Source organism: Jaculus jaculus, chromosome 17 (assembly GCF_020740685.1).
Source record: "Jaculus jaculus isolate mJacJac1 chromosome 17, mJacJac1.mat.Y.cur, whole genome shotgun sequence".
Taxonomy (NCBI): Eukaryota; Metazoa; Chordata; class Mammalia; order Rodentia; family Dipodidae; genus Jaculus; species Jaculus jaculus.
In genome coordinates, this window is record NC_059118.1 from 3,836,082 (window position 1) to 3,856,145 (window position 20,064).

The following is a 20,064-nucleotide window of genomic DNA, read 5'->3' on the forward strand; positions in this document are numbered from 1 at the left end:
AATCCCTTGTTTGGTATCTGCTCTTCCAGCTGGGCGCCTGGGTGGGTGCGCAGATCCACGCTGATCCAGTCTGGGCTCGCAAGCGCCTCAGCAGGATTGTGGCTGGTTTCCTCCTTTCTGATAGATATTAGTCTCTCCAGCTTCTCCGCTATGGTCAATAAAAACCTATATACCTTCACTTTTAGGATGAGTATATTTTGCTGGGGTTTCGCTCAAATCCCTCCCTGCGCTGGATTGGTGTGAGTTCTAAGCAGCCATCTTACCCAGAAGTTGGTTCTCGATCTTGACTGTTTAAATATCACATTTCTATCTGCTGAGAACCCCAGTGATACTGGTATTTTAACAGCAGTAACATTGGTTAGGGTAGGCCACAAGCTGGACCCATCATTCCAGCCGTGGGTCAAAGGTCTGCAGTGCTCTGTGGTTTGTTCCCACCCCAGGAGTCCAACAGGGATGTGGGCAGACTTACCTGTCCGGACTCTGGCAAGCTATGTGGACAGTCCCTGTATGCACAGGCATGCACATGAACTTGTGTTCCCGAGCCCTTGCTGGCTCACTTCAGTCTGGTGGCAAGCTGCCTATGACCACAGCAGTGCCACACCAGGACCTCACACTGACAGCTCAATGGAAGCAGCTTGGGCTGCTGAGCACCATGGCTAGCATCTGTCACCGCCACTGTGGCCCCCACAGAATTACCTGGAGCCTTGGCCCCCATAAAGGAGAGCAAGGGCAGCCTGGGGTTTGCGGAGTAGAAGCTTTAAGCCAGCCTCCTCCCACTCCTCCAGCTGAGCTCCTGTGGATCTTCCTCTTGGGCCCTTTGTGCTTGCTTCTGGAGTTTGGGTTTGTGGGGTTCAGTCTGGCCTACAACCACAGGCAGGAGGTACTCTGAAGTGGGCATCCCCTGCCTCAGCAGACTGACCTCTGCAAGGGGTCACTCATGCCTGACCCATCCCCCATAGTCAACAGCACCTGGGGGCTGAGGGGCCTGCAACCCAGCTGGGAGCACACTCCCCAATGCTCCACATACCTGTGACACTCAGGGCACCCATTCAGTTGGGCAAAATCAAGGTAGAGACAGCTGACCCCTTCTCCCTCTCCCCACAGGTCACCTCCAGTGAGAAACACCTGGAGAGTCTCAAGCGGGCGGGCAGCCTTCTGCAGGCTCTGGAGCTGCTGGCTGTGGCGCACAGGTCTGCACTCAGCCTTCCCTTTCTCCCTCGCAGTCCCCACGTCCTTCCACGTCAGGGATCACCCCCTTCCAACTGTCAGCATGTAGAGAGCTCTCCCCTGTGCAGGAAGGGACGCGGTGCCCTCCATGCCTGGGCGGCCTCAGTGTGGTAATGCAGGGTACAGTGAGCAGGGCAGAGGTCTTCACGGGGAAACTGGGAACACAGCTGTGGGCCCGACACCCATTAGCCAGCTGGCAGTGTGAAGCTGGACCCCAAGTGTTCGAACCTCGTGAGAATAGTTAAGATGAAAACACTCTGAGCAGACCCATGGGAGGAGGGCCTAGGGAGCGGCAAAGCGAGGGTTAGCAGCCAGCTTTATTATTTATTTGGGTGAAAGCAGCAGATAGAATGGGCAGGAGCCACTGCAAATGAATTCCAGATACTTGTGCCACTTTGTGCATCTGGCTCTATGAGGCCTTGAACCCACGTCATTGGGCTCTGGAGCCATCTCTCCAGCCCAGCAGCCAGCTTCCATGGGACTCCTCTCCTAGCTGGGCCTTTGGCCTTTAGGACAAAGCTAGCATATTTTTGAGCTGGACCCAAATTTGTACCAACTGTCGCCAAAGGTTGCTTGCTCCAAAAGACTCCACAAGGCTGAGGGGCTCCCCAAGCCCACGAGCCAGCACCCAGGACTGGCATGGCCTCTTTTGGACCAAGGGCCAAGGCAGTGGGTGGCAGCTCTCTGGTGACACCACCCTACCCCGAGGTCGGTCCACTCCAGGCCATCCCTTCTGGGGCTGTGGTGAGTGGGGTAGGCATCATGGTCCCACCAGACTGGCCTGGCCTCTGCCAGGTGCAGGCCCAGTTCAAAGGCATTCCCACCATCCCTCAGGGCCTTTGATGCAGGAACTAATGGCACCATCCCCAGTGGTAGCCCTGTCCCACTGCCACCGAGTCTTTCATGTGGTGCCACACCCACCCGTGTTGGGTCACAGCTCTATTTCTGTGGAGCAGAGAGCCTTGCACCCAGGGGTCACTGCCCAAGTGTAGCTAGGTTAAGCGAGGGTTACTTGTGTCTCAAACATGCTCCCGTACGAAGTTTCCATTTTAAAGTCCTTGTTGAACATCTAAAGCTCCCGGCACACTGGACTGGTAAGGAGACTTCAGCAAGGAGGTCACTGTGGGTGTGGTGTGGGGCACACAAGTCTGCTCCTGGCAGAGGCAGCTCAGGCCCCCGACTCAGGGTAGGGCCAGAAGCTGGGGTCACCAGCCTGGCCAGGGACTGTGGCCTGCAGGTTCTTGTTTCTGCCTCCCAAGGGCCAGTCCTTCAGGTCCTCCGTTTAAGAGCCCATCCCTTTGGAAAGGGTTTTTTCATCCTACATGCCTATTAATCAGACCCCACTTTGCTTTCTTACAGCTCACCTGTGGACAGTACGGTGGCATCCTTGGCCCTGGAACTCCTCCAAGCAGTGAGGCGCTAGGCACAAAGGCCTTAGCACAAGTGCACTCAGTGGCACTCTGTCCGTGGTACAGAAAGGCCAGCTCCCCCCACCCCCGCATATGGAGCTAATAAAGTCACCTGACCCCAACCCTGATACCGGGTCTCCTCACACTGATTTCTTCTGCTTCTGTGGGATATAGGGGCATCCAGGATGGCCAGTTGTCCTCACAGACCATCCTGCCCTTTCCGGGACTTGGTGGCATCAGGCACAGGGATGAGCTCACAGCCCTCAGTGCACAGGTCTCCTGGCCCTTTCCCTGTACAGCCATGATGCTCGGTTCATGAATGTAGACTGAAGGACAGAGGATGCTGTGCAGCAAAGCACCTGCTTGAGTGTGCACTAGAGGGTAGGGTGGGACTGGACAAGTTCACTGAGGCCTCTCACTTTGAGAAACCCCACGGAGCAGCAGCTCCAATGCCACATCCCCAGAGAGGGGGCGCCCGAGGAACCCTGCCAGCCTCCATCCAGCTTGAGGGTGCAGCAACACCTGGGTGGTGCCCAACAGCATCAAAGGACAACCACCTACAAGTCAGGCCTTAAGCATCACTCTGGTGAGAGCCCAAGAGAAACCATTCCTCTTACCCACAAGCCCCACAGCTTGGCTGAACTCAGGATGGGTGTCCCCCATCCCCACCCTGCCCCAGAACAGCTAGATTCCTCTGAACCATATTTAATGCTGAAAGGAAGCTGCAAAAAGCTTCTCACACACAGGAGTCGGTGGCCACAAGTGCCAAGGAGCTGACAGCCACCCGGGGCAGCTGTGGAGGTAGATCCGTAGGCCACAACCAACTCATGACTCCTTTAAATGCATTCACCTGTGTTCCCACATGACCTCTGGGGAGCCTGTGCACATGGTGGGGGGGGGGGCATTATCATCCCGTTCTTGCTTAGAAAGGAGGAGCTATCCTGCCTCCTACTGCAGAGATACCTTTTACCACCTTTCCCTGGCAACAGAAAAACAGCACAGGAATTAATCTCCCTGACACATACAAATGTGCAGGCAGAAGCTATAGGGAAGGGGCTTGGCCCTTGGGAGAAAGGGGTTGGGCACAAGACTAGCCAAAGCTTGGGAGGCCTCACTCAACTCCAGCCCACTGACAGAGAGCAGGAAGCCTAGAAAACCTCTGAAACTGACTTGACTGGCTTTTCACATCTGGCTTCCTCAGAGGCTTGGGATCACTGTGGTAGAAGTACACTCACTGGCCTCTAAACCAGATGTGCAATTCAAAGATTTACAATCAGAACAGGAGCTCAAGAAGAGCATATTCATCTCGCTCTGCCAGGATCCAGTCAGATCAAAGCCTATCTTTCTGCACCTGACAAGGAAAAGCCTCTTTCATGGCAACTGCTAAAGGGTCAGCTGTTCAATTCCCAAGACCCCCTAACTAGTTATGGAATAGCCCTGCCCCTCCAACAGCCAGCCTGTTACCTTTACCTCTTGCTCCTGTGTGCACCAGAAATGCAGGCCAGTAGCAGTGTTCAGTTCCTCCTCCTCCACTTCTGGTATTCAGAGCTTGATCCACTTTCCTCAGGTTTCTCAAAACACAGTGCTTGCCCACATTCCAGATGCCCCTGTCCCAGACAAGTACTGTTCTGTCATCTGCTCACTGACTTTTGCCATCAATGTTCTCAAAATGGTGGTGTATTTTTTTTTTTAATCGGTGAAGTCCTACAACATGCAACTCACTCTTGCTCAACACCACATCTGAGACTCACGCAGTATGGTATGCTCACAACCAGCTCCTGTGTCCGAAGCTACAGTTCTTTACACAGTGCGTCCTGGGAACAGCGCCACAGCTGCACTGGAGCCCCGGCTTCACGGAAGGCGGAGCCCTCACCACCTTTACTTAATTGTACTGGCATAGTTGTTTTTGATTTATTCAAACTGCTCTACAAGACACCTTACAGACAAGCCCCCTTCCCACTTGAGGCTACCCTGTGAGATGTCTATGTTGGCATCCAGTCCTGTGCCAGCCATGCCAGTTGGCTCCAGAACCGCTTACTGACCCAGGGTAAGATATGAAATGGAACCTCAAAGTCTTTAGATGGACTACCATGCTGCAATCCACTGTCTGCCAACCACAGTAAGGATCTGCCTACGTCTGACTGGAGCCTGCTGGTCAGGCAACTGAGACAGCCCAAGACCCAGCAGAGCAATGATTCATCACTAGCCACGCCTTAGACCAGTAAAACATTTGTTTCTGTGAAAGGGGCTTCACAGGTGGTCCTCAGATGAAACCGCTCATGTCACTGTCCTAAAAGCCCACTAGATCACCAAGAGTTCTCCCCAGGTACAAACAAATTCACTGTTTAGAAGACTGAAGCACAGGTCTGAACAGGTCTGCTCTAAGAGCTAAGCAAAGCTGGCTTGTCAGCCCTACCACTAGGATGACAGGATCTCTGGCAGGCAGCCCATCCTGGTTCTGACCTTCAGACAAACAACGCCACTTACATGTGCATTACCACCCACTCTGAGGGGAGCTAAAGGAATTCCCCGTTGCAAACTGAGTCACACTTGAGAAGGTGGTTCAAGTACAGACCCAGGCAAAGGGCTTTGTATCTTAATGAAATGAAACTATCTAAAAGAAGTGTGTTTTTGGCTTCAATGTGGCCCAAAGACTAACACGTCACGGCCACAGCAAAAGGCGAGGCGAGGGCAGTAGAACCATCCTCACAGAAGCCCAGAGTCAGCCGCAGTGGGCAAGGCTGAGATGCTTCAGTGTTTGACCTGATTTGTGTGCAATTCCGCTCAGACCTGGGACTACAGAGACTCGGCAGGTGATCTCACCTGAAAGCAAGGACCTTATCACGACTGCCTGGCTCCTGTGCTAGGTGCGTCTCAAGAGGAAGGGGAGCCGGAGTATCTGTTATCTCACAAACCGATTTGTGACAGAAACAAAGGTGACACAATCGAATGAATTAAAAGTTTAATTCTGAATCATTTTATAACCGTATCTCTTGAAGCATTGTATCACAGCAGGTTACAACAACTTTGGGATAAAAGGCAACTGGTAAACTGTCCAAAACAAGGTTCCAAATAACACCTCTTACTGATTTACCTACCCATACATATCCCAAATAAAGTTTTTGATCAAAAACATGAAATAGATCCACCTGCTTATTTTCAGCATATTAAAAAGGAAACTAATTGGACCATTTCTATTTGTCTATTTTATACAAAAGGCTACACAATGTTACACTTTCTTCAGGTTACAATTAGAGTGATTATCAATTAGTGTTCTACACCACTACTAAATTCTTAAAAATTAGAAATTGCTGTAGCAGTATTCACTATAACATAACACTATGAGAGACTTAAAAAACTAACAGTTACTGCAAAAAAAGAAAAAATTAAAAAGCTACTTCAAAGCAAGCAAGTCAGTACCATTACAGATATTTTGTTTTTTGTTTTTTAAAAAAAATTAACAAGCAAGGCTAGGGTTTGACAATTCCATCTCGTGATCCATCCTGTGCACTCTTCACTTCTGGAGTCACTCCCCAAATCCACTGTATTGTTACTCCTCGACCAAAAAGGACCAGAACAAAAAGTTTACTTCAATTGTTCCCATAGGAAACTCAGCTTGGTTAGTGTGTCAGGCACTTTCTGAGATACCAGCCCCACCCCTCGAGCCCCCTCAGCAACTCTACAGGCCAATCACAATCAAGTTCAGACAATACAGCTGTATAGAGAGAGAAAGGCTGCTATTAATGTTTAAAACAGCAAATGTTACTCATTGAGTTAAGTTGCAAAAGCTGTGGCAAAAACATTCAAGTTAATAACTCCCACACATGATACGTAACACCAGAAATCTGAACATTCAAATTGTTCCAAGACTGCTTCTTTCAAAGTTAAGTAATTTTTTGTGGCAGATTTACAGATAGGCCTAAACCACTCCCACCCTACCAACCAAGTCTTTCTGAAGTTCTGTAGGCAGAGTAAAAGTATTTTACCCAAACTTTTTTTGTTTGTTTGTTTTTTGTTGTTTTTTTTTTTTTTAACTTCTTACCTAAAGGATGGTTTACAGGTCAGTATCAAACCAGGCCAGCTGATTGCTGTCACCTGGGGGCAGCCCATCCATGAGGTCCTGGGCATGTCCCAGATCTGGCAGCCCATCAACCGGGTAGTCAGCAGCAGGGTGGTGGCCGCCCATCTCGTGCTCCATCATGGGGTCCATACCCAAGGCATCCTGGCCGTATCCACCCGAATGAAAGGAACGATAGCTGGGATCTAGCAAATTCAAGGTGACAACGTGGGAAGACAGAGAGAAACAGATACATAGGTCAGCTCTGGGGAGGACACTCGAAATCCATTGAAAAACCCAGCCTCTTCAACACCTAGCTTTGCTCGCCCAGGCGCCAGGCTTCCCCAGCCTTTGAATTCTCAAAATCTACGTCAGACACACCAGCACTCTACCTGTGAACACCTGACATTTTCCTTGGAAGGTAATTGCGTGTCTTGAGAAAGAAGCCACCATCTACTGGGTTTGACACCTGGGCACTGAGCAGTCTCAAGAAGACAGATGAGACATTAGCAAAGATGTCTGGCAGGTATACTCTTGGGGACACTTTCCAGTGAAACCTTACCATGTTTATCCTGATGGCTGACCATGACCATGAGAAGTCCGTATGGGTCAGCAGTTTACTGGGTAAAACCAGATGACATGGGTGGCATCATTGGTCTCCCTCACCCTGAACCTTTATTACCCAGACAAGGCTTAGCTTTTCAGAAAAGTCTGGTAATACAACTGTGAATTACCCACCCCACATCTAAGCTTCAATAGTTCTGCATTCCCTGAATGGGTTAGACAAAAACAAACTTTCTGACCAAAAAGAGACAAAGCTAGGGAAATGGTAACAGCCTGCATGAAGGCCTGGCAGCAGTAACACGCATTTGGTGGCGTGCTGTGACCCACTGCTTGCTTGGTGTGGGGCCCAGAGTGCCCTAGGCTCCACTGAGGACGCCGGGCTGACTCCATGGTTTAGACCTGCCTTGAACCACAGCCAGCCCGTGTTTCTCCTGACCGAGAAAGGCGACACTCACCATCCTGGCGATATCCAAGGGGCTCTCCCTGAGCACCAATGTCAAGTCCAAGATCAGCAGTCTAGAGAAATATGTACTGTATTATAAAAAAATCCCTCACAAATTCTTCATAACTTCCTTTCAAAATATATTTTTCTATATTGTGCTGGATTTGTACTTAAGATTATATATACTATGTGTACTTTATTAAAGGTAATATATTTTCTCTATGCATATAGTATTAAAAATATTCACCAATATGGTAAGAAGCTACTATGCACCAGACACTGTTATAGGTGCTGGAGGTACAGCAATGAACCCAACAGGCTCAAAGTGCCTCCACAGCTAGGGTGCATGTAGGATGCACTATGGCAAAGGAGGATTTTAGCCCAGCAGCCAGAAGGACAAGCTTCCATTCCAGGGACAAGGATTCTGCGAGAAAAGGTTTGGGGAAGGGGGTGGGTGGGGAAAGTTGAGGGCTCAACTTGGAACACGTTAATAAGATGCCTATTAAAAACCAAATGAACACATGAACACATTACTGCTTGGCAAGCGGATTATTTTTTTTTTAACAACAATATTTCTTCCTAATCATTCAACAAACCCATCTTGTGTGACTGCACCTTTAGTCCGTCACCATGGGGTTGGTAAGATAAAGTCTAGAGCAGTTTGAAGTGTGTTTATTAGAAACAACTTTTCAACGTGTACCTGCACCGAGGACAGTGGAGGCATACGTGAGACCAAGTGTTTAATGAGTGCCAGCCCCCTAGAATCTCGTCAAACTTTTCAACCCACCCTTCTCTTCCCAAGAATTCTAAGCGACTATTTTGTGTACTCTGAGCAGGCTCTCTGAAGCCGTTTTCCCTAGCAGCTGCCAGCCAGCCTAGGGCAGGGGGTGCAGAGGCGTCAAGGAGCTGCAGTTGTTCTAGCAGACAGCTGCACGGGCTTGCACAGGCCTACCTCATTCCAAGCCATGGGCTCTGTTCTGAAGAGGGAGCTGGTCAGCTCGACCGAAAGCCGCTTCTTGTAGTCCTGTGGCTTGTCCTCAGACATGCGGAATAAAACAGCAGCTGCATATGTTGCTGAGGAGGGAGGAGAAGAGCTCTTGAGAAGCTGAGGCTCGGGGAGCACGGGAGGGGAAGGCTTCCGTTCCCCACTGCACTTACCCACTCCTTCATTCCTAGAGTGAAGCAACTCCGTCAGAGGAGCCGTGGCCCCCTCGGCTTCGATGGCTTCTGCAGCCTCCTTGTCCTGAGCCAGCTCGCAGAGGACCCCTGCAGCTACTCTTTGGATATTCTCGATGGGAGAGTAAAGCAACTAGAGAGAAAGCGCAGAACAAGAGCCAGTGAACCTAATGGCACGGCAGCAGCCTTCACACTGTCACTCAGTCCCTGGGCCTGCGTCCCAAGGAGAACGCTGACCGAGAACCCTGGGCGTCAGATCATCACTTAAGCTAGGAGCCCCATCTTCAAAGCCAGCTCTCCTTCCCATACTCAGCCTGCCGCCTTCATGGGACAGTCTCCTCCCGCTGCTTGAGGATCGAGTCCCAACGTACTCCTCCAGACAAGAAAAAAACAAAACACCTGAAGGGCTTATTGACACCTCTATTTTGCTATTTTCCAAAATTTTAGGGATACTTAATTTAAAACCAAGTTACCTGCACAAACAGTGGAATAGTGTTTAATCCTCTAATTACGATCCGATTGTGAACATCCCGAGCCAGGATGTGGAGGGCTCCAGTACAACCTTCAACTATTTCTTCCATGCGGACCCCCTCCTGTACCAAAAAGTTACCAAGTTTATACACCTGACTGGCTTTTCCATCCTGCACAGCACACTGTATGCCACAAAGTGCCCCTAACTTGCAATATGCTCCTAACTGGAGGACTCCAGCATGCTGAATGCCACTGAAGGCCTCCTCTCTGCACTCCTGTGGAACCCATAACTACAGTCAACCACAGGTCAAAACTACCAAAGAGGACTGGAGAGATGGCTCAGTAGTTAAAGGCACTTGCAAAGTAAGCCAGCCTAGGTTCAATTCCCCAGTACCAAAGTAAAGCCAGATACTTGCGCCAGATACTTGCATCTGGAGTTGGTTTGCTGTGGCAAGAGGACCTGGTGCACCATTCTAATTTTCTCATAATACTTGCAATAAAGGAAATGTTTCTTTAATGATTCCTGGAACAACTACCACTGTAAAGTGTGCAGGTCCATGGAATACCAGAGACTAGGCAACCTCAGACTCTTCGGGGGAGGGCTAGAACCAAACCTCATAGACACTGAGGGAAGGTGGCTGTATCTCAAACCCCACAGAGATCCACCAACCACTTCAGGTAAAAGGAAGTAATACACTATGTCAAAACACCCCCCCCCCATTTTAATAGATTTAGAAGCAGAGCAGAAACAGGGACAGAGAGGAAAGCGGATGGGAGATGCATGTGCCACTTTGTGCATAGGGGTTTATGTGGCTACTGGAGAATCAAATTCTGGTTGTGAGGTTTTGCAGGCAAGCACCTTAATCACTGAGCCATCTCCCCAGCTCCCATTCCCTCTATTTTTTAACAACTACTATACTTAGTAACTGCTAAAATTCTACTGCGCTGCCAGCAGAAAATCCACCATGTGCCTGTACAGGACAGGAGGGCAGTGGCCTCTGCAGAAGAAAGGCCTCTGCGGGCTTCCATGTCAAGCTGCGGTTCTGAGAACACAGAAGCTTTCTTCTTAGAAAACGAGAGTTAAAATTAAAAGGTAGGTGCCCTCTACCTTCCATTAAGCATGCCAGAGATGTGACCATCACGAATAGAAGGAGAGCACAAACTGAGCATTCAATGCCGGATTCACAGGACCTGTTCTGGGAGGTTCTTCTCACCTCTGAAGCAATGTGGTTAAGTTACAGTGTTTGTTTGAAGGTGTGAGCTAAAACCCTCGGACAGTAGACACACCTGCATTCAAATGAAGGCTCTATACTTCCGGAGAAGGTAAAGCTTTACATCCATTAAATGAACACACTGTTTTACGTGTTGAACCCCACAGAATCAAGTTATGCTCCACAGTCCCTTTTTAAGACTGACCGGGAGGTACAACTAGGGACTCCGCCTCCTCAGAAGCCACACCACCCTTCAGAAGTGGGCTGGGGGAGCCAAAACCCAAAAAGCCATTTGTACTTCAGGATTCCTTGCTCACTAAGAATGGAGGAGTTACCTACCACAAACTGCTGCTGGGTTCCCCCCATGGACGTGCGACGCTGCGTGTCCTGGTGTGCTCGAACAAGCAGCTGCACTAGTCGTGGGATGGCACCCTGCTCGCGCAAAGGCGCGTGGTTTGCAGGGCAAAGGGCAAGATTTCGAATCAACCCAACAGTGGCCTGCAGGTAAAAGAATTGGCATACAACCCGAATTATTTTCTGACACTGGCACAGACTACATAACACTTTAGAACCCCACATCCCACTCCACCAATCTGTGCCAATGCAGAGTGACTCCTACTACGCAAGCCCTGTGCCTGGCAGTAATCCAACACTCTCCTCTGACAATTCACCTTTATAAGAGGCCAATGGGACGGTGGGTGCAAGAGTTTGACCACGACAGGCAGTCCATAATGAAGACGAACAGCATTCTGTGCCATCTCAGCTTCCTGATGTCTGCTGGTCAGATGACGGAGAGCACAGATGGCAGGCTCAGTGATGTCCTCCCTGTCACCAGCACGAAGGACAGTGCGCACAAGAGCCTCTATGCCGCCCACTTGGCACACCATCATCTTGTTCTTGTAGTTATTGCAAGTGAGATTAGAAAGAATTCCAGCTGCACATGTGACCACATTTATGTCATCGGAACCCAGAAGCTGAACAAGTGTTCCAAGGAGGCCTTCCATTCCCTCCTGTGGAGATAAAGCCACACGCTGACACCCGTTCCCGCAGACCCCGCACTGAGCAGCAGCCTTCCTCCTCACATCGTACCTGTTTTGTTGCAGCATCTGAAAGGTTCCTCAGAGTCCAGAGACAGTTCTGAACAAGGCGCTGGCTCGGATCTGTCAGGTGAAGGCCTAATGCCTGCATTCCACCTAACAATTGAAAAAGGGTACAAGGCCATGGCCATCAGCTGTGCATGTCTCTCTCATCACTTCTAAAGCCTACCTTGTCCTCCCTTAAGGCATTATTTCCTCCCATTACAAAACTTGGGTTTTGTAAGCAGCTTCGTGTATGATAGTCTAGTTTTAGAAATGCGTATCTAAAGCCAGACATGGTGGTGCACACCTTTAATCTCAGCACTTGGGAGGTAGAGGTAGGAGGATCGCTGTGATTTCAAGGCCACCCTGGGACTACAGAGTGAATCCCAGGTCAGCCTGAGCTACAGACCCTACCTTGAAAAACCAAAAAGGGAAAAGAAAAAGAAAAAAATGCATATCCAATGATACACATGCTTAAGACTTAAGAAATCATCCTAGGATATAGTTACCCACTTTTCCCCTTTTCAGTTCAACCTCACTACTGACACTTTAAACTGCTAATGGTCCTTTTCTTTCTGAAGGAAGGTGTCATTATCTCCATCATCCACCTGAAAGGTCATTCCTATTCCTTTCAGTCAATCACTCGCCTCAACAATATTCAGTACCAGGCTCTATTCTGAATGGAGACAGATCAGTCTGTAGGACAAGGGATATTAAACAATATACAGTAATGTATTAAAGGCACACAGGATGCTGGAGGGTCTAAGGTGTCACAGAAACAGTACAAGAAATGGAGGGAACACTGAGATTCTCCACAGACAGCTGAGCCAAGTCTTGGTACAACTATACAAAGTCGTGGTAAGAACAATCCTGGGAGGGCCTAGGACTGCCTGTGACCCACAAGCTACACACAACGTCTGGTGCCTACAATCCCAGCTACTTGGAATCATTTAGGTTCAATTCAAGGCCACCCTGGGCAACAGAGAGAGAGTCCATATCAACAACGTGTCACCCCCAAATGTCAACTACAAAGGCTGAAACTTCCTAGTGTTTAGGACTTAGGGACATTTATCTTGGCAAAGAACCATGGTAAGATACCAGTGTTTCTTCAGTTGAAATCACTTCCAAAGACAGCAAGATACATGATCTCCCTCCACAAAGGAACTCCAGCTCCTAAGCATGAGCTGTGAAGGAAGGTCCTGATCAGCACTTGTTAAATGACTACCTTCTCTCCCCAAAGACTCATTCCCAGTTTCTATGTAACTATTACGATTAGAGTGAATTTAACCCCAGAGGCTCACCAGAATGGCCCAGGGGACTTTAAAAACAGACATGATTCAGCAGGTCTAGGGGGTAAGTCTTAACAAGTCATTTTGAAACAGACCTACCTCCCTTTCTTGCTCTTACCTTCATACACTAAGAAAATTTCAAAGCTCTATCCCTACATTTTTATGCAAGCACACATATTACTCTGAATGCCACAATCTGAAACTAATTTGTCAAAAAAAAATTAGCAATCCCTTCTAATAATTCTCCTTATCGTCATGCTATCAATGTTATCCCCACAGAAAACCACTTTCTGTGGTTCACTCCCTTAGTTCCTAGGTTACTACACTCAAGGACTACTTCACACGCTCCAAGCACTTACCTCTCACTATGCAAAGTAGTTCATTCCTAGACAACTGTTGTACTGTGCTCGTGTGTGCACAACACTGTGGTGGCCAGAGGACAAGCTAGGTATCATTCCTCAGGCAAATGCCCATCTTGGCACTCACCTAACTAGACTGGCTGTCCAGAAAGCCCCAGAGATCCTCCCCCCCTACCTTTCCAGCCCTGGGATTACAGGCATGCATTAATACACCCACCTTTTTGTAATAATGTTTCTAGGAATTGAACTCTGATCCTCATGCTTCCAAGTCAAGCACTATGACTAACTCCCTAACCCCTCAAACCTAATTTCTACTGTACTAGTAAAATTAGAAAAAATAAACACCCCACTATTCTGCTCAACACCATTCAAAATTCCTCAACGACCAAATTCGTAAGTATCTGGACTAAACCCACCTTCCTAGGTAAACTTATGTACTCTACACCTCGGGTTTCAGAACAGAACATAAGTCCACGTGAAGCACCTGTGTATGGATTTATGAAAGCCAGTTCTGGCCCACTGATCCTGATCCACACATCTGGCCACTGCTCAGGTTCTTGCTACACAAACTCTCCCATGGCACCTAGGTCTCTCTCCGATGCCCTGCTCCCCAAGCACAGCACCTGATGCTGTCCCTTTGTATGAAAAGCATGCAACCTAGCAGTCTCTGAGACAGTGACAAAGCTGGGCCTTGGCCTGCAGTCTGAACAGCACCCTCTCAGGAAGCGCTTTTCCCTTCCCACCCCACAGCCAGCCCTCCCTGTGGTGGTTTAACTGTACAATGTGCCCCACAGCCTGCAGTGTTTGTGATTGAGTGTCCTACTTAGTCCTTGGCAGAAGGAGCCTTTGGGATGCAGGTCCTTACTAGAGAAGGCATTTCTAGATGTGGGCCTTTGGTTGTTTAGCCTACTGACTACTGACAGCCAGCTGTACCTGTTGCTGATGTAAGGTGTAAGCCAGTTGCCCTTTTTGCTCCACCAGAATGAAGCTTCCCCTTCAAACTGGAGGCCTGGAATCAACTTTCCTCCTGTAAGTGCTTCTGGCCAGGTGCTTTGTCCCAGCAACAAGAAAATGACCACTAGCTAAACTCTTCATTGGTATCATTACTTGCTCTTTTCTGTCATGACACACATTGCATTTGTGGTTTTGAGCATGTTCTCTTCATGCAAAGCCCAGGCTGTCCTGGAGTTCTTGTTCCCCGTCTCAGCCTCCAGAGTGCTAGGATCACGGACATGTGCAGCATGTATTTACTAATGCATATTCCTGTCACCTTCACAAAACTAAGTACAGGTACCAGATATTTTGTTTTGTAAAGACAGATAATGTTCCTATTACATTGCTTTAAAAATTATAGGTACTAAGTATCTTCAAAATTAACATCAGAGCAACCTGGGAACATCAATATTCCCTATGCTCCGAAGCCCATACCTGTCAACTTCCATATAATTTCAAATAAAATTATTTAATTGACCTTAGTGGAATTCTGATTAAATACATCCAAAATCTGTATTTTTAAGAAATCACTGTCAACCTTTCTTCAAGCCTATGGTCTCTTCAGCAGATGCCTCAGGTAATCACAACCCCTTTCTGAGGTAACAACACTACTTCTTCCTCATGTCTTTTTGCTCTTACAGTGACAGGAAGCTTGGATCAACAGTCTCAACAGTCTAGGCAGTTGCTGTTAGGTGAGTCATTGAAAGAAGAAAGGATTCCAGGCTGAAAACTATTTTCATGACCCAAAAAGGTCTTAATGCAAACCATGTAATTTTTTGTTCTGGTACCAACATGTACAAGACATACACTACTACATACAAAAAAGTCTTATTGAAAACAGGGAAGGGTCGGAGAGATGGCTTAGCAGTTAAGGAGATGGACTACAAAGTCAAAGGACCCAGGTTCAATTCCCAGGACCCACGTCATGGTGACGCATGTGTCTGGAGTTCACTTCCATCAGCTGAAGACCCTGGTGCACCCACATTCTCTTTTTCTACCAAATAAATTTAAAAACTATTTTTAAAAGTTTTAGAATACAGGAAAAACAGAAAAAAACTGAATACAATCAGTAGAACACTGCTTATGAAACTTGCTAACAAATAAAAATTATCACTTTGATGCAAAAATTGTACTTTATTAAATTGTGTGTCCTCATTTCCTCTGTATACTCACAGGTCTGCTAGTCAATTGCAATGCATTTACTACTACTAATGAGTAGTGAGAACTGCCTACATTAGGGCTAAACAGCACCAAGCCAAGCGGCAAGCGCAGCTTACACTCTGACAGACCCCACAGCAGGTGCTGTTGTAGGAGAGCCAAGTAAGTATACTCACCAGCCTCCACGATGGCCGGCTTATTGCTGGAGCACACAGACAGCACCTTCAGCACTCTGCTCGTGGTCCACAGCAACTTCTCATAGGTGTAGGTCCTCATTATGTTCACCAAAGCTTGGGGTCCACCACTAGCCAGAATGATCAGCTAAAAAGATGGGGCACACAGTCAAGTCACGCATTGGCACAGTGCTGCAGCATTTCCTGTGTCACACAGCAATCCCAGCCAGCCTGCTATGAAGCCTCGCTCAGGCCCTCATGCCGGCGTCTTCTGTACTCCACTGCTACTGCAGAACTCCACTCACACCCTAGTCCTTCCAAGAAAAGATCTGGCTGAATACACACACACACACACACACACACACACACACTAGTAAAAGAAACCATATGACGACCTAAGTTGTATCAAAACCAACTCACTGAAACTGAACCAAAATGGATACTTGACATCTGACCCTCTGATTTTCCTACTCACACGTACCTTAAAGGACATTAAAATAATTGTTCTTGTCCTTCAGTTCCAACTCCACCACTTTTAAGCCCTGTCCCTACTCTCTGCAAACACACCTCATTGTGTTTCATGCCTCTGCTGCCTTACAAGATCTGCCACCTTGACAGCCTCACCTCAAAAGCTTCATGACACCAAACTTTTAGATTCCAGAGCCTCACCACACTCCTTCCCTCTTTGAGATTTTTAAGATGTCATTTTCTCAACTAGCCATGCCCTCCTCTCACCCTTGAAAGCTGAACTTTTCCTTCCAAGACTGCATGAGCCCTGCTTGTTTCATGGGTGCTCACAACCCTCTTTGCTCCCCAGCACGGTAACCATCTTACTGTCTATGTCCTATGCAAGACTGAACACAGGAGAAGCCGGTGCCATGTACACAATGTTTTTTTCTCCATGACAGCAAGACACACTAAACATGCAGTCAGATATAACTAACACTGGGAGCATGACTAGATTTGATTCCCCAGGTCCCACATAAGCCGGATGCATGAGCAAACATCTTGGAATTCATTTACAGCAGCTGAAGGCCCTGGCATGCCCCTGTTCTCTCTCTTCCCTCACTCAAATAAATACAAATATATTTTTCTTTAAAAAAAAAAAAAAAAAAAGAATGACTCTATACCTTGCTTTCTTGATTGCCATATGCTAAAATCTGAAGGCAGTCTGTGGTGATAGCCAAGAACTTCACATTTGTCTTGCTGAGCAAAGCAACCATTTTCTGCAGCCCACCAGCCAAACGCACTGCCATTTTAGCTCCTTCTTGATGTAATAAAAGGTTGTGGAGAGTTGTGATGGCGTAAAACAATACAGAGTCCACTGGTGAGCTGGGAAGAAGAAAATAGCCTCGTCAGCAATGTTACCACGGCATTCTTCTTAGCTTGAGGCACTGTGCCTATGTTCTTACCCAAGCATTTTCACCAGGGCAGGAATGCCTCCAGACTTGAAGATGGCCAACAAGCCCTCACGGTGATGAGAGAGGTTGTGTAAAGTTCCAGCAGTGCAGCGAGCTGTTTCTACATCATTTGTATTCTGCATGGTGCGTACGATAGCAGACACCATCTGAGGAGAACGCATGATGGCATGTCTGGAAGCTTCCTTTTTAGAAAGCTGATGGACCATAACAGCAGCTTTATTAACCACCACCTGTAGGCAGAAGTGAGAGACACCATTAGTTTTCCAATACTGATTTTGGGTAACACTGTTTCTCTAGCCAGGCTACAGCTTACCTGGTCCTCATCATTTAGCAGTTTTGTCAGCTCAGGGATTGCACGTGTGGCAAGTTCTGCATCGTCTTGATAGTTAATCAGGTTTACAACGGCATGTTTCAGCATCTGGGATGGTTCTGCCAGACGCTGGACATTAGTGGGATGAGCGGCATCAAACTGTGTGGATGGGATCTGCATGCCCTCATCTAATGTCTCGGGGAACATGGCGGCTCGTACCCGCTGAGCTCGAGTCATCGCATACTGCCCATCAATATCTGGAAAGAAAAAGTCAATACTCATTACCTGCGAGTCACTACCTGGAGACAACGGTCACACCAGTCTCTCACACCCTGCTCAGCTCACTCAGTTCTCAACCTCTATCCTAATATGCTCAAATAATGTGGTAAAGCTCTTACCAGTGACTTGCTCTTGAGTGAAGGGCTGGGAAAACCCTTGCTCCCACTCGTACAGGACCTGGGAGGTGTCTACATCTTCTTCCTCGGGGTTGCCTTTGCCACTCAGAGAAGGTGCTGTGGTGGTGGCACCAGAATGGATCCCAGAGTCCAGGTAGGACTGCTGCTGCCAGTGACTGACGGCTGCCTTTCTGTCTGGTTCCATGGCCATGTCCAATTCCATCAAGTCAGCTGTGGAAATGAGAAGTTGGTGTTGGTGCACTGAAAATTATCTGAATGTTGTAAAAACCTATGACAATGACCCACAGAGGGTTTTCAGAAACAAGTCAACTCTAAAAGCAGAATGAGAGACAGGACTGGCTTATTGATGAAGCTCTCCATGTCCTAAAGGAAGAACAGTGCAGAGGTTCAGCTCCAGAAGCAGTCATCACACTAGACAGCCCTAGCAGCTGGTTTGCTATTCACCAAGCCATTAGGAGTGAGCAGACAACAGAGCAACAGGGTAGCCTGACAAGCAAGCAAGGGAAAAGCAAAGCCAGGTTGCCTTGACAGCCGTGATACAGAGCCCAATTCAGTAACTGAAGGTAACACAGACCTTGAGTAGCCATTGTCCAAACAGGATCTTCAAAACAGTTGTATGCAAATCTTCAGATACCCTGAAAAAAGTTAATCAAAAGTCATTAAGACTTAAACTTGACTTTAATACAAGCTGCTAAGTTGCTTGCTAAATATCACAGACTATGCCCACAAAAAAATAAAAAAATAAATAAATAAATCTTTCCATGTCGTGCAGTGCAGACAGACTCAGAAGTCAGCTGTTCTTCACTAACAGGCCCCACTCTCTGGGATGTCACAGCAGTTTGCAGCTGACGAGCAAATACAGATGCTCTTCTTAGTGGCAACCAGGTCACTCAAAAACTAACTGCTAGGCTGGAGAGATGTAGCTCAGTGGCTAGGGGCAAAGCCTGCTGGTCTGGGTTCAGTTTCTAAGCCAGACACAGATATCTGATATTATTTGCAGCAGCAAGAGACTCCAGCATACCTACCTGCAAATAAACAAGTAACAAAACCAAGAAATAACTGATCTGTGAATTCCTAAAGGCCTCTCCTTTTTAAAATTTTTCACTAAAGCAACTCAGATTGGACCAGGCACAGGTAGCAAATGCCCTCAAATCCCAACACCGAGCAAACTAAAGTAGAAGGACCACAAGTTAAGAAGCTATTCTAAGCTATATGACATGATCCTATCTCAAGAACCAAACAGAAACATCTGAGGCATGTACCTTTTGAAAGGACACACAAATCCGCTGGGACTTTAAGTCAGATCTTTTCTGATACAACACTGTTAATCAAAAAATACCTTCATGAAGCAAAGTTTAGAATTGATTAGAACTATAATTTAAAAAAAAATAAGTAGCTAACATCCTGAGTTGAAGTCTTGTTTTAAAAAGATTTATTTATTTTAAAAACTTGTGCCTTAACTGCTAACCCATATCTCTAGCCCTAGAATAGTAAATTTTTTTACAAGTTTAAAATTTATTTTTATTCAAGACAGAGAGGCAGTGGAGAAAGAGAATGGATGTGCCAGGGCCTCTAGCCACTGCAAATGAACTCCAGATGCAAATGTCACTATGTGCATCTGGCTTATGTGGGACCTGGAAAATTGAACCTTAGTCCTTAAGACTTCACAGGCAAGAGCCTTAACACTAAGCCATCTTTACAGCCCTAGAACAGTTTTTAACTACAAAGTAAAATAACTTTTTTAAAATTTGACACAGAGAGAATGGGTGTGCCAGGGCCTCCAGCCATTGCAAACAAACTCCAGACACACGTGCCCCCTTGTGCATCTGGCTAACATGGGTCCTGGGGAATCAAACCTGGGTCCTTTGGCTTTGCAGGCAAAAAAGCCATAACCACCAAACCATCCCTTGAGCCCTAAAATAACTTTTCAAATAGGGAGTCTGCAACAAAAGAGCACATCTGCTAATATTTCCTAATGTTATAAACTAACAGTGCCTACTGGGATGTTACTATCTGTGATCATTTCACACAGGAAATTTTAGTATCTAAGCTGTAGTTTGGTTTTGCTACCCAACACTCATGAAAAACGCCAGGTCAACCATAAAAACTATTTACAAGGAGAAGTTTTCAGGGCCTCACAGCCTCCAGGTTTTTTTTTTAATTAACAGAATCTCCTTTATTATAAAATCTGCCCCATACAATTCACCTTGCACTATAATAACACACTGGAGTATTTACAACCTAATATTGGGTATGCAAGATCAACAACAGGATATTTAGGTAACAACTGTAATTTCAATTAATGCAAA

The 20,064-nt window shown here is 47.2% G+C and overlaps 2 protein-coding genes across 4 annotated transcripts in view; one reads left to right on the forward strand and one right to left on the reverse strand.

The window, feature by feature from the left end:
- Ulk4 (unc-51 like kinase 4) overlaps positions 1-2,764 on the forward strand; it is a 345,903-nt gene extending 343,139 nt beyond the window's left edge. For both annotated transcript variants that reach the window (XM_045136900.1, XM_045136901.1), the window contains 2 exons: positions 1,105-1,190; positions 2,587-2,764. In XM_045136900.1, coding sequence (XP_044992835.1) covers positions 1,105-1,190; positions 2,587-2,650 — 150 coding nt within the window. In that variant the 3' untranslated portion in view covers positions 2,651-2,764. The remainder of the gene's footprint in view (positions 1-1,104; positions 1,191-2,586) is intronic.
- Positions 2,765-5,584: 2,820 nt separating this feature from the next.
- Ctnnb1 (catenin beta 1) overlaps positions 5,585-20,064 on the reverse strand; it is a 30,624-nt gene continuing 16,144 nt past the window's right edge. Inside the window, exons 2-16 of one of the 2 annotated variants that reach the window (XM_045136336.1) lie at positions 18,330-18,390; positions 17,738-17,965; positions 17,343-17,596; positions 17,021-17,259; positions 16,739-16,940; positions 15,612-15,756; positions 11,647-11,750; positions 11,229-11,567; positions 10,897-11,055; positions 9,349-9,468; positions 8,858-9,008; positions 8,652-8,773; positions 7,713-7,773; positions 6,679-6,899; positions 5,585-6,192 (exon numbers count right to left, since the gene is read on the reverse strand). In XM_045136336.1, coding sequence (XP_044992271.1) covers positions 6,691-6,899; positions 7,713-7,773; positions 8,652-8,773; positions 8,858-9,008; positions 9,349-9,468; positions 10,897-11,055; positions 11,229-11,567; positions 11,647-11,750; positions 15,612-15,756; positions 16,739-16,940; positions 17,021-17,259; positions 17,343-17,596; positions 17,738-17,965; positions 18,330-18,342 — 2,346 coding nt within the window. In that variant the 5' untranslated portion in view covers positions 18,343-18,390 and the 3' untranslated portion in view covers positions 5,585-6,192; positions 6,679-6,690. Of the gene's footprint in view, positions 6,900-7,712; positions 7,774-8,651; positions 8,774-8,857; positions 9,009-9,348; positions 9,469-10,896; positions 11,056-11,228; positions 11,568-11,646; positions 11,751-15,611; positions 15,757-16,738; positions 16,941-17,020; positions 17,260-17,342; positions 17,597-17,737; positions 17,966-18,329; positions 18,391-20,064 lie in introns of both variants that reach the window. The other variant, XM_045136335.1, reaches the window with a different exon arrangement.